General features: G+C 41.1%; 1 protein-coding gene across 1 annotated transcript in view; it reads right to left on the bottom strand.

The window, feature by feature from the left end:
- aplp1 (amyloid beta (A4) precursor-like protein 1) overlaps nt 1-12145 on the bottom strand; it is a 37872-nt gene that overhangs the window by 2922 nt on the left and 22805 nt on the right. Inside the window, exons 3-16 of the mRNA XM_077525887.1 lie at nt 10419-10548; nt 7974-8086; nt 7699-7886; nt 7329-7630; nt 6175-6302; nt 4531-4605; nt 4312-4470; nt 4121-4249; nt 3751-3850; nt 2956-3123; nt 2854-2874; nt 2145-2203; nt 1443-1508; nt 1231-1374 (exon numbers count right to left, since the gene is read on the bottom strand). Of these exons, the coding sequence (XP_077382013.1) occupies nt 1231-1374; nt 1443-1508; nt 2145-2203; nt 2854-2874; nt 2956-3123; nt 3751-3850; nt 4121-4249; nt 4312-4470; nt 4531-4605; nt 6175-6302; nt 7329-7630; nt 7699-7886; nt 7974-8086; nt 10419-10548 (1782 nt within the window). The remainder of the gene's footprint in view (nt 1-1230; nt 1375-1442; nt 1509-2144; nt 2204-2853; nt 2875-2955; nt 3124-3750; nt 3851-4120; nt 4250-4311; nt 4471-4530; nt 4606-6174; nt 6303-7328; nt 7631-7698; nt 7887-7973; nt 8087-10418; nt 10549-12145) is intronic.

Genomic DNA, 12145 nt, shown 5'->3' with positions numbered 1-12145 from the left:
ACAAAAATGAGCTCAATCATCACACAGAAACTTTAAAGCTTTCATACAAGCAAAATGCACTTTAGTGGGCTTTTCTATCAATCAGAGGGCTGTTGACAGTGACTCCCAAACTACTATTTTTAGAACAGCGCACTGCACACGTGCGGTGCTCATTTGCGTTTCGGACAAGGGACGGAGCAGTATATAGGCAGGAGAGTGCATTCGCACCAGCCAAAATTTGTGATATTTCACCATCAGTATCGTATTATGGTTGCAACAATCCTCTGCTGTGGAGGAACAAAACTGACAAAATTCAAAATAGATCAATGACTAAAAGTCAAAATAAAAACAGATATAAAAATATCATTAAAAATTAAATACAAAAAAATATATAAATGGACATTAAAAACAAAAATAAATAAATAAAAGTAAAAAAAAAAACAAGATTCAAAAAATAAAAATAAATATCAAATGTCGAAATAATTACAAAAATAAATCGATAAATAGAATTAAATATCAATCAATAAATAAAAACGCTCTGCTCTCACATTTATTTATTTCATGCTGCACACACTGTCAGTTCGAAATGTTAATTCAAATGAGGGGGCGGTTCTAAGCGTGTCTTGGGTTGGCCTCTGCACATTGCGACTGCGCAGTAGACTAAATGTGCACATTGGTGTTATTCATAACCGCTTGTAAATGTCTACAAGCATTCACGGCAAAATAACGCTTGCAGGAGAGTTGCCGTAACGGCAAAAGAACCACTGCCTAAACAATCCCAAACTAACACTACAACATAGTCTCTGTAGTAACGTTAATGCTACTATTTCTTACGGTAAAACGTTGGGCCACTTTTCCACATATTAAAATAGTTCTCAAATGTGTCAAAGTCATGTCTGTCTGGCTCAAATTGGTACGGTTGTACCACAACAACAAAATCCAGAGAGAAGGGTGTGGCTTAGGCGTGGCCTGGTGCAGCTATTCACATAGAAGTGACACGCCCCCAAAACAGGCTGTTTTGAACAGATCATTTTTTGGCTGATCGAGGGACAGCAAAAATAAATAGTCGATCCAAAGTCAAGTCACGATTTGAGTGTGTGGAAAATTTGAACATGAGCCCTTTAACAAACATTCAGGGCTCGAGTGTAAAATCTTTAAAAATGGGCTGTCTATGAAGACAGATCCCGTAATGTTGAGAAGAGATTGTTCAAGTGAAGGTCAGTGGTGGGCCAAGTGTCATTCTCGTCCTACCTCAACAATGCCGTGGCTGATGGTGCCATAGGGCTTCCTGCGCACCAGCAACAGACTGATGACCATCACCATGGCGATGGCCACGGCCACCACCAACAATCCCACCATGGCTCCGCGGTTAAATGTCTCCAAAGCGTCAGGTTGCTTTGGAAAGAAAGATGCCAAGTGAGGATTTCGCAAATGTCTTCAACAGTGATCATCGTCACTCCTACCAGTTCATCTCTCTCAATCTCGTCTGGCTTGTAGACAACCTGCTTGAGCTCCACAGAGGTGTTGATCTACAAGGGAAGAACACAATGTGCCACAACATTGAGACGCTAACGAACCATTGCTTGAACATTGCGTTGAAGGAGAAGTCCGTCCTTACAATAATATGTTGCATGTGCCCTCACTTGCCGAAACGTTGCATTCCGACTCATATTTTGTTTGTGGATTATAAGTTATGCAGCAAAATCGATCTGTTTTTACTAGGGCTGTGGGTTAGGGTTAGGGTTACCCTTGGGAATGGTCACGCATTCGTGAACTCGTCGTGAACGCTGCGTGAACTAGTCGTGAAGAGTGCGGGAACCTCCCAGTTCGTGCCCTAAAATAGCACGACAAAATCGTGGCCAAAACCCGTGCATGTGTCAAGGCCATCTCGTGGCAGAAAATATCAATGTTACACTTGTTTTTACAGTACAGTACATCTTTTTAATTTGAACTCAATTTTATGAATTATTATGAGATGACTAAAAGATGCAGCCATATTTCTACTAGTTTAACATTCCCCCTCACTTAACATTTGACATTTTATTCTACATTTAGAACGGATATCAAATTTGTGATTAATGGTGAGCTAACTATTGAAGTCAAGCGAGTCAAGCGACAATTGAAAATTTCAATCGCCTGACAGCCCTCGTTTTTACCCATCCTACCTTTTCCTCATATTCATAAGTAGGAGCCTTCTCAGATGTGGCATAGTCATATTCATCTCCTGTAAACACACACAAACAAAACAAAACAAAACATCGCATTGGGTCAAAGAACACCTCATTTAATAAGAGATCCTATGAAGAAAGAAAATCATACTTAGCAATTTTACAAGAAGCATTCGGCTTATCTTGCGTTCTAAATACTTGAGTGTGAAAAATGACTCGATAGGATAGAGCCCTCGAGAGCCCGAACTTATCCAGCCTGTTTTCCATGTCTCCCTCCTTCGGCGCAGCTGAATCTAATGATCAGCTAATCAGCAAGCTTTGCAGAAGCCTGACAACGATCCTGATCATGAATGGGGTGTATTAGTGAAGAGAAACATGGAAGACGGGCTGGATAGGAACGGAGCATTATTAACGGCACTTGATTTCTAGAGCGCTTTTCCACCTTCCGGAGCCCTCAAAGCGCTTGACATTTTGACTCGTCATTCACCTACTGATGACGCAGCATCAGGAGCAATTGGGGGTTCAGTAGCTTGCTCAAGGATACTTCCACGTGCTCACAATGGCATGGGATTGAACCCACAACCACCATAGCACTGAGCCATTATTCGGCCCACAAGGTACTTTTTGACCCCTTTTTGTACAACCCCTCCATATCCGCAAGCCCTTGCGTATAATCGATAGGTGGACAGTGTGAATCCTTGCTCACCTTTCTTATTTGACTGCAGGTCTGTCGTGACAAGGAGGAAAGACAATGTTAGAAAATAACAGCCTAGCGCGATAGATGGAACACGATCCAAACAATACGTACCCACACGCGGAGGATAAGGTCTGTTCTGGAATTCTCTCTCCTCTTCTTCCTCATCATCCTTCTCTTCCTCGCTCTCAGCTGGCAGAAGCTCCTCGGTGGTGTGCGTCTCGGAGAAGGACGTGGTCATGAGCTCGCTGATGTCGCCACGCTCCGCCCGCACTAGCTCTTCTACAGGGAACACAGTCGTCTTTAACTCGTTCAAACCCAAGGACGTGTAAATACCTTTTTAATACTTTGTCATTCACTCCCAAAAACATATTTAGACTTTTTTTTTTATTTTGATGCAAGAGCATACAGAAGAAGGCTTTGATGCAGCTTCTGACATGAACAGCTTAAAGCAATGGTAGTTAATGGCCAGCAGGTGGCAGCAGAAAATAGGAGATCAGCCAGGGCCATGTTGCAACAAGCTCTTTTTGACAGTCTTTTCACCAGGAATGTAAATTTCGATTAAATTTAGTTACATCCTAATGCTAATTGCTGCAAAACGGAAACAGATAGAAACATACTTTTTTTTTTTCTAATAAAAGAAGAGACTTTAATTTTTCTTTTGGTAGGTTCCATGTTTTTATAGAAATAGAACACAATATTCTGTGGGCCTTGCAAAATCGGTCAAAACCCAGTAAAACAGCTGGGAGCGAAGGGGGTCGCTTCAAGTGAAAATGGCGGCGAGTGAATGAGTTAACAATTCCACTGTTTGAAAAATACAATATCAGTCAATATTGATAAAGTAGGAAATAACTCGGCAATAAATGTCATGAATTTTTCCAATGCACCCAAAAAAATATTCCAACATACGGATATCATCATGGAGTTCCTCAGCCAAGATAGGATCCTTGTAGAGCAGCGCCAGACTCTGGTTCATCCTTTCCTCGATCACATGCAGATGTGTGTACACCTGGAAAAAAGGCAATTTGCAATGGATCTGGCCCTGAATTGAACCCGGACCCTGCGTCACAGTACAGACAATAAATGATTCCCCCAAATATTTGAGAATTACAACTTGGAAGTCAACCAACTTCACAGAGAAAAAAGGACAAGGAACAGAGTTGGTTCTATAGTCAGCAAAATCTACATTTGACTGCAACTTCAAGAAGATGAATAGACCCTTGATCTTATTTTGTCATCAGTTTATTGAACCCGTCGTCAGCGGTACATTTCAAAGCACCTGGAATTTCATCTGCTCAGCCTTCTGCGGGTCGACGGCCACGATATGCTGGTAGTGCCTGAGCGTGTGTCTGCGGTCCTTCTGCTCGGCCGCCATGTATCGCTTGAGAGCCTGCAGCACGCGCTCCGGCTGCAAGGGCGAGAGGAAGCTTTCGAGCGGCCATTTTGCGACGAGGCGGTTCTATCTTTTACCTGTGGCTCATCAGACTGGACTGCGCTCAGGTAGTTTTCCAGGGCCAGGCGGCGGTTGTTGTTGAGGATGGACTCCACCCTGGCCAGATGCGTCTCCACCAGCCTCTGCCTCTCGCCCGCCACTTGTTCCTCCAGCGTCTGCAGAACGTTCTGGAAATGCTGCGGAGAGATGACGATGGCGTAAAATGGCGCCGCCATGATGCCACCTGACATGCATACCTCATTTAGGGCTTGCTGCTCTGACTTTGGCAGATTCTTTGACTCGTTGTCTGCTTCAGCCCACTCCTTCATGATCTAACAAATGGAAAGATGTCAAGTGGGGAAACAGCCAAGCGCGCTTTTTCCATCCAAACTACATCGACGTGGTCATAAGACTGCTTGCTTACGATATTAAGGGAAAAGCCCGAAATGATTCAGAGCTTGACAACATTTTGACTTAAGGGGACATTTTATTGTTGAGTGTCTTTCGTCAGGCACCAAATTGTTTCAATCAGGGCACACAAACCGATAATTAAATGATAACCCAGTTTAATCATTCCAACTCTTTATGTGTGCTCAACATGAATTAGTGAACTTCATGATTGTTTTTTATGTTGACGACATGACCTAATTAATTGACTGGACAACCTTGAACAATCTTAAGAGTTATTTCGAGTCTGTCATGAGCTGCGCTTTTGTTGAGAAAAATAAAAAATAAAAAATAAAAGACTATATTCGGTCCGGAACAATTGCAGAACCTTCAAGTTGGGAGATGCAATGTAGCTACTGAGCACCTTTTTTGTTTCATCCAAAAGGAACTTGCATAATTATAGTGTTTCAAAGAGTTGTGCCTTAATATTTGCTTTTTACATTTAAACATTTTCGGGTGTTGTACCAAAAAGAAATAAATGATCGCCTTACTGCACAGTGCACTCCAACTTCAAGTTTTTGCTTGCACAAATAAATAAAAAAATAAATAAATACATAAATATGATAAATTCTGTTTGGTTCAAAAGGAACTTACATAACATAACAATTTTTTAATTGGTCTTAATATTTCTGTGCTATATGAATTTATGAGATGCCTGCTTTATTGCTGTCACAAAATGTACTGCTCAAAAAATGTTAACCAATGTATGAGATGTGATTATATGATATGCGATAATGAAGTCAAAACCCAGATCAAAAAAGCACCCTGGCAGTTCCTCAGGGTGCCAGCTGATATGGAACACAGATACCGTTTATGTAAATTCCATCCATCCATTTTCATGACCACTTATTCCTCACAAGGGTCGCGGGGGGTGCTGGCGCCTATCTCAGCTGGCTCTGGGCAGTAGGCGGGGTTATTACACCCTGGACCGGTTGCCAGCCAATCGCAGGGCACACAGAGACCAACAACCATCCGCACTCACAAGCACACCTCGGGACAATTCGGAGCGCCCAATGAACCTGCCATGCATGTCTTTGGAATGTGGGAGGAGACCGGAGTACCCGGAGAAGACCCATGCAGGCACGGGGAAAACATGCAAACTCCACCCAGGAAGGCCCGAGTCTGGACTCGAAGCCGAGTCCTCGTTTATCTAAATTGTGTGTGCTATATATAAATATGCATAATGTGATAACATTGCAACATTTTATCCAAACTCTAGTGAAAATTTAGGACACTCCTTTTTCGTGTATATTATTCTTGTACATCAGCTTTAGGTATGTACTTGAATTTTAGCATGTATAAATATCGCGTTGCGTGTTCTTCCCATGCTTGTATGCTTTTTTTTTTTTTATGAGGACAGGAGTTGAGCTGTTTCCCATGGACTCAGAATGCTAATGCTAAAAATGTTTGACTTTATGATGATGTTCATATTCTTTCCACCCTGTGAAATTCACCTCATTGATCCGCTTCATCCGCTGTTCCTCGAGGTCTGTTTTGGCTCGCAGGAAGTTGGCGTGCTCTGTGTCATCCACTGGCTTCTCAAAATAAACATCCACGCCATCTGTGGGTCGAGTGCTTGTCACTGCAATGGAAGCGACAGGAAATAGAGCTGATTGCTTTCACTTTGCCTTGCTTTAAAGTTGAAAATTATGGTGCATTAGGAAAATATTCAGTACTTCATTTTTTGTTTCTCACATTTTCAATTACAATTATTACATTCCACAATTACAAAATCAGCACAGCCGTAAAAAAAAAATATTCCTAATCATTTATTTGCACCTTTTTTAAAGTTTAAAATAACTCAATTAATACATTTTGTTTCATTCAAAAGGAACTTTGCATAATTATAGTGTTTCAAATAATTTTATTTGTATTACTTTTTATTTTTTTCTTTACGTTTAAACATTTTCTCGTTTTATACCAAATGTACAGTGCACATGCTGCACTACAATTTCAAGTTTTTGCCAACATAAATAAATAAATGAATAAATACATAAATATTATTACAAATTCTATTAGATTCAAAAGAAACTTACATAATTGTAGTGTAGTCTATTTTTTTAAATTGGTCTTAATATTTTTAAATGTGTAAACATTTTCTTTTTTTGTACCAAAAAAATAAATGATCGTCCTACTGCAGTGCACATGCTGCAATCCAATTTCAAGTTTTTGCCAACATAAATAAATAAATAAATAAATAAATAAATAAATAAATATTATGATAAATTCTGTTTGGCCCAAAAGGGACTTACATAATTATAGGGTTTCTATTTTTATTGTATTTTTTTTATTGGTCTTAATATTTTTAAATGCTTAAACATGTTCTTGTTTTGTACCAATCGTTTGAATAATCGTGATTATGATTTTTTTTCTAGCCCCGAATTAGCTGCATTAGTAGAATTCAATGCATTTGAATAAAAGGAGCACCAAATTGTCTGGAAATGATGGTAAATTGTAGTAACAGCAGGATATGGTCTGAAGGAAAAAAAAAAAAAGACAAATCCATTTTGGGCAGTAATATGTGGAAAAAAAGTGAAACCCTATGGAAGTACATGAATATTGATGTAATTAATAGTTGTGTTCATCAAGAGGGGATGAGTACAAGTACCGCTGTCTCCTTTCATCAGAGGTGGCGAGGTCGTGGCTTTGTAGCTTTTGTCATAGTAGGACGAGTCCAGATAGTCCGCCGTCTGGTAGGGACCCGAGTCGATGGGGTACTCGTACTTCTCCGGGTTTCTCACTGCTACGGGCTCCTCCTCATCCTCTTCTTCCATTGGCTCATCGTCCACCTCGTCCTCTTCTTCCTCTTCCTCGTCTTCCTCCACCACCTCGTCATCCTCGTCCTCCATGTCCGTCTCGTACATGTCGGTGTCGGGGGAGGGGCTCGGGGTGGGTTGCATCACTTTGGCGCTGTAGAAATAAAAGATGGCGATCATAAACCTCCGCGTACTAAGTCGAATCGGTCAGTGGCGACTTACGCAGAATTGGGTATTGCGCGATTCTGCGAGGTCTGGCGACCAGCGAGGAGTTCTCGTTCTTCAAGTTCCGCCTTACTGCTGGCGCTGCTTCGACCCGGGCAGCAAACATACTCCACCCCGCGGAAATTTTCCCCACACGGCAAAAGCATCCCATAGCTATGAAGCTCCAGATTGTCTACGGTGCACGCCTTAAGGAGACGAACATTCAAATGCTTTAACAACACATATGAAAGCATCGCCGGCATGTCCATGTACAGTATTTCCATATATCACACCTCTTTTGCAATGTTGTGCCAGTACACGTAACTCTCGCAGGCATCCATCTTCTCCTGGTGGAGGAAGCGGCATCGGTCTGGAACCAGCAGGGCCTCACTCACATATTCATCTTCTGTAGCAACATGGAAATACACAGAGAGCTTAATGTATATGCTACAGTCCAGGTTTGGGCTCACGGGGTTCCAATACGGGGAACTGTTAACCGGAATATCTCTTCTCTTTCCCCCCCCCCCTCAAAGTCAGCCAAGACCTGATTATTGATTGCCTCTAAACGATAATCCTGTGCGATTATCTTGTGGTGTGCAGTGCGACCTGTTGTTGCAAGTGCTGATGAGAAGTTGCCATTATTTTGTGCCTGAGAAGGTACCTTCATATGTTATCAGCATTTTGGTGTTACTAATTTCTGTGTGTGTCATCAAAGATGGAGTGCATGAGTTGGCAGCCTCTTACAACGGCTCTGCCAATTTTCTCCTTCATTTGTACTTTTCCCTCCTTTTTTGTCACTTAGTGTTCATTGAGCATCACGCTAACGCATTTTGGACCCTTTTCAGTGTTTCCGGCTTTGACATTCTTTGGCGGAGTGAACTGGCGCTTGCTCTTGTGTACGCATTCATAGGCAGCCTGTTTACAAACAGCTTTCTCACTTAGTTTACACTTGACACCCTTTTTGCGTCGTACTAGTGCAGTGTTTTGGCCGTAGTGTTTTATTGTGTGGCGATTATTGGCGCTATATGACTTCTGCCGTTTGTTTATGGTACAACTGTGAGGATATACTGAGAGAGACTAACCTTGCTCCGAGGAGCAAGATGAATTCTCCGGAGAATACATCTTGTACCGCTCCCGCAGATAACCGCCGTTCGTTCGGACCAATCACAGAGCGACATTGTGTTTGGGGGCGGGATATGCAACCCTTTTCCCGATGAAATTATTGCGGAGAGGTATTGCCAGGTTGGAGAGAGACGCTAACTGGTGCCAAAATGAAGTCAAGTGAAGCAACAGAGAGGAGTGAGAGGGCCAAATGAGGCAGGCGCAATCCTTTTTTCCGTTACTCGCCAGTCACAAACTATCGCCTGTTTGAAAAAGGCAATTCTTTGTTTACATTCAAACTCATTTTGTATCACATGGGAGTGATGTCATGCATACTGTGATTGCAAGATTATCATTTCAGAATCCCGGTCATACACATTTAGGATCCCGGCACACTTATACTGATCGGTGAAAGGGGCTGTATGAATAATTTCATCTTATTTCGTTATTTTTATTGCAATATTAACATCAAATTTTCCTCATCTTTTATATGCAGCATTTTACAGGTGAGGTTGTTCGTGCTACAGAAATAAAATGTCACTGAGTCAGAGAATATTTCTTTACAAAAACAATATTTACCCCCGCTTAATTTTTTAAAATGCTGCTACAAAATCAGGCATTCGAGAGGACGACAATCTCAAAAACGAGCCGCAAGGACTGAATTACTCCAAATAGACGAGCAAATGTCTGTCAAACGGGTCATTCAGCGCAATAGTTAAAGCCTCAATGCATTTAGCAGACAAGCTAACCGTTAGCCTAGCTTCTTCTATCCCGACTCCGACTGCTGCCCTTCTTCTTGGAAACTTACAGCACTCTGCATGGCCTGTGGCAAACATTACACAGGTCACTTTTGGTACCGCAACAGATATTCCATTTGGGGGGGAAAGTATTTGTGAATGTCAGTGAAATTAGCATGCGTGTGCTGCGTGATGTCGAGCGCACTGCACACTTTCAGAGCAGCAAGAACACAGATGGCAATTGTTTCATTGTCATGGTTCGGACAATTTCAAACAAAAATTGGTTGTTGTTAAACTTGGTATGTGTGTCGATGACGAGATGACCATGTCTAGTTTGAAAGGGGGAAATTCAGGCATTCCAGTACTACGTCTTAGATATGGCAACAAGACCGCCTTCGAGTGTTGAACATTTGGTGCAAAAACAAAAAAAAAAAAAAAAAATCATATTCCTTGTCCTTTCAGTCACTAAACAAAGTTCATGATCATGAGTGAGTTTTAAAAGTAGTTGGGAAAAAAAAAAGTCTCCAGCTCTGTACTGCAGCAATTCAATTGAATGATCAATGTCCTATTCCAGCCCTCCCATCCTTCAGTGTGTATTAATCAGCAGCTTGAGGTCATTTGTCTCATTTGCTTCCCACACTCCACCACAAGTACAAACTTATTTCGTTTGTGTCCTTTATTTGCAACGGTATCCATCCATTATCGACAAAAGAGCATTCACAGCGTTACTGAGTGGGAACAACCCACACTCTATCTACATTGAGCGACTCGTCGGTCGGCATACTTGTGACCATTTACTCCAAAAAACGATTTGAAGGCGGTGCCTATTTTATAACAGCGCACTCATAGACACACTTTGAGTCACGATTTGTTTCTTGCAGTCGTCTGTTTGGTTCTTACCTAAGCAGCGATAGGGCACCACTAAGAAGGGGCGTGCCTGGCATCGGCTCCAGCCTTTCTTACACCAGTAAGGGATGCTGACGGGACTTTTTGCCTCCTCTACGTGGGAGATGGAAAGCGCCGGGTACATCTGCTCGTGCGGGTCCATGCCGAGATGGAAGAGAGGCGGATGGGCAGAGCAGAGGGAATGAAGACAAAATGGAGGGGATTTGGTCAGAGGGCAGGTTCAAGGAGGAGGGTCAATCCAAGGTTGTGGGGTACAGGAAGAAGACCATATCAAAGGAAAGACTCATGCAAGGCTTCATCTGTCGAAAGCTTCATTAGGCATGACTACGCCCATCTTGTTCACTCTTTTTCACTGACATTTTTGTCATTTATCATGTCATTGTTTTTATTTGATTTTTTTTTACTTTTAAGTAAGAGGTAAGAGGTGAGATTTATTCAGCAGCTGTCAGCAAATGTATCAACCATCTAATAACACTGCTGCTTTGGTTCTACATATGCACAGTATGGCCACCAGATGGCGCTTGGTTGCCCTTTCCTCTAAAATGCATGCAGTATTGACTGTTCATCATCTGTGATTGTCTCATAAAATGAGTACACATATCAGGAAAAAAATATATAGATTGGAATGATTTTAAAAATGGAATATTATATTGTATAATCAATGTTTATTCTTAAATTAATCATGTAGAATATTATATTACTATATAGTTTTATGATAGTAGATTAAGATAATAGATCAGACATGAGACAGATCAAATTGTTAAAAAAAAAAATATAGTTTTTGAAAATGCAGTATGCATTGGGGATGGGCGAGTGGTATCATGCAGATACCGGCCTTTTTTCTCGCAATGGAAGCCAATACCACTATCGGTTGAAAAAAAGTTGTACAGCTAACATATTTTGATTGGAATTAATATTATTATTCATATTAAACATTGGTTTAATAGAAATTGCATGTATCAAAAGTACTAGTTGTATCCGTACTTGGTATCAGTATTGGTGACCACTCAGTCGAGTGCTCGTACTGATATCGGTCTAAAAAAAGTGGTATTGAACATCCCTAATATGATATATCTTATCAATCATATTTAGGGATGTTCGACACCACTTTTTTGAGACCGATACTCAAATCTTCAGTACTCACCGATACGATACCAAGTGCCGATACCATTAGTATAATACATCAAATTTCCAAAAAAACAATAACAGATTATTATTGATTTTTTAAAGACTTATTTATCCCAATTATAGCAAATTTAAAAATGATAAAATTTAAAAGTCCTTTTGCATAGAGCACACAATAAAATGAATTTGAAAAAAACAACTTCCTGTTAAGGAACACAATGAAGTGCAAAAAATTCAATTCAATACGACATTTAGTAATATCGACCATCTTTTAACGATGTCTGGTTTTGAAATCCATGCTTTTAATTTGAAAGGCTGCTCTGTACTTCCGTTTGCTGTTTCACCTTCTCCGTTTGTCATTCATCTCATAGCAATGCAGGAGTCGATGACGATGCACTCTATCAATACACAAAGATCTGTCTGCACTTCAGAGCGAATGAAATGATTGAGTACAACTGCAGATGAGACTTATGTGCTCTCTGAGTGGCGCCCCCTGTGGCGGTCAATCGATGCAAAAGAACTATTTCAGCCTTTAGTTCCTGACCCAAAACGGCCACAAGAGCGGAGCCGACACCAGTATAGCGATCGATAGCCAT

The sequence above is a fragment of the Festucalex cinctus genome, chromosome 7 (assembly GCF_051991245.1).
Source record: "Festucalex cinctus isolate MCC-2025b chromosome 7, RoL_Fcin_1.0, whole genome shotgun sequence".
NCBI classification, from domain to species: domain Eukaryota; kingdom Metazoa; phylum Chordata; class Actinopteri; order Syngnathiformes; family Syngnathidae; genus Festucalex; species Festucalex cinctus.
The sequence above is the reverse complement of the archived record's forward strand: the minus strand, read 5'-3'. Positions and strand labels throughout refer to the sequence as shown.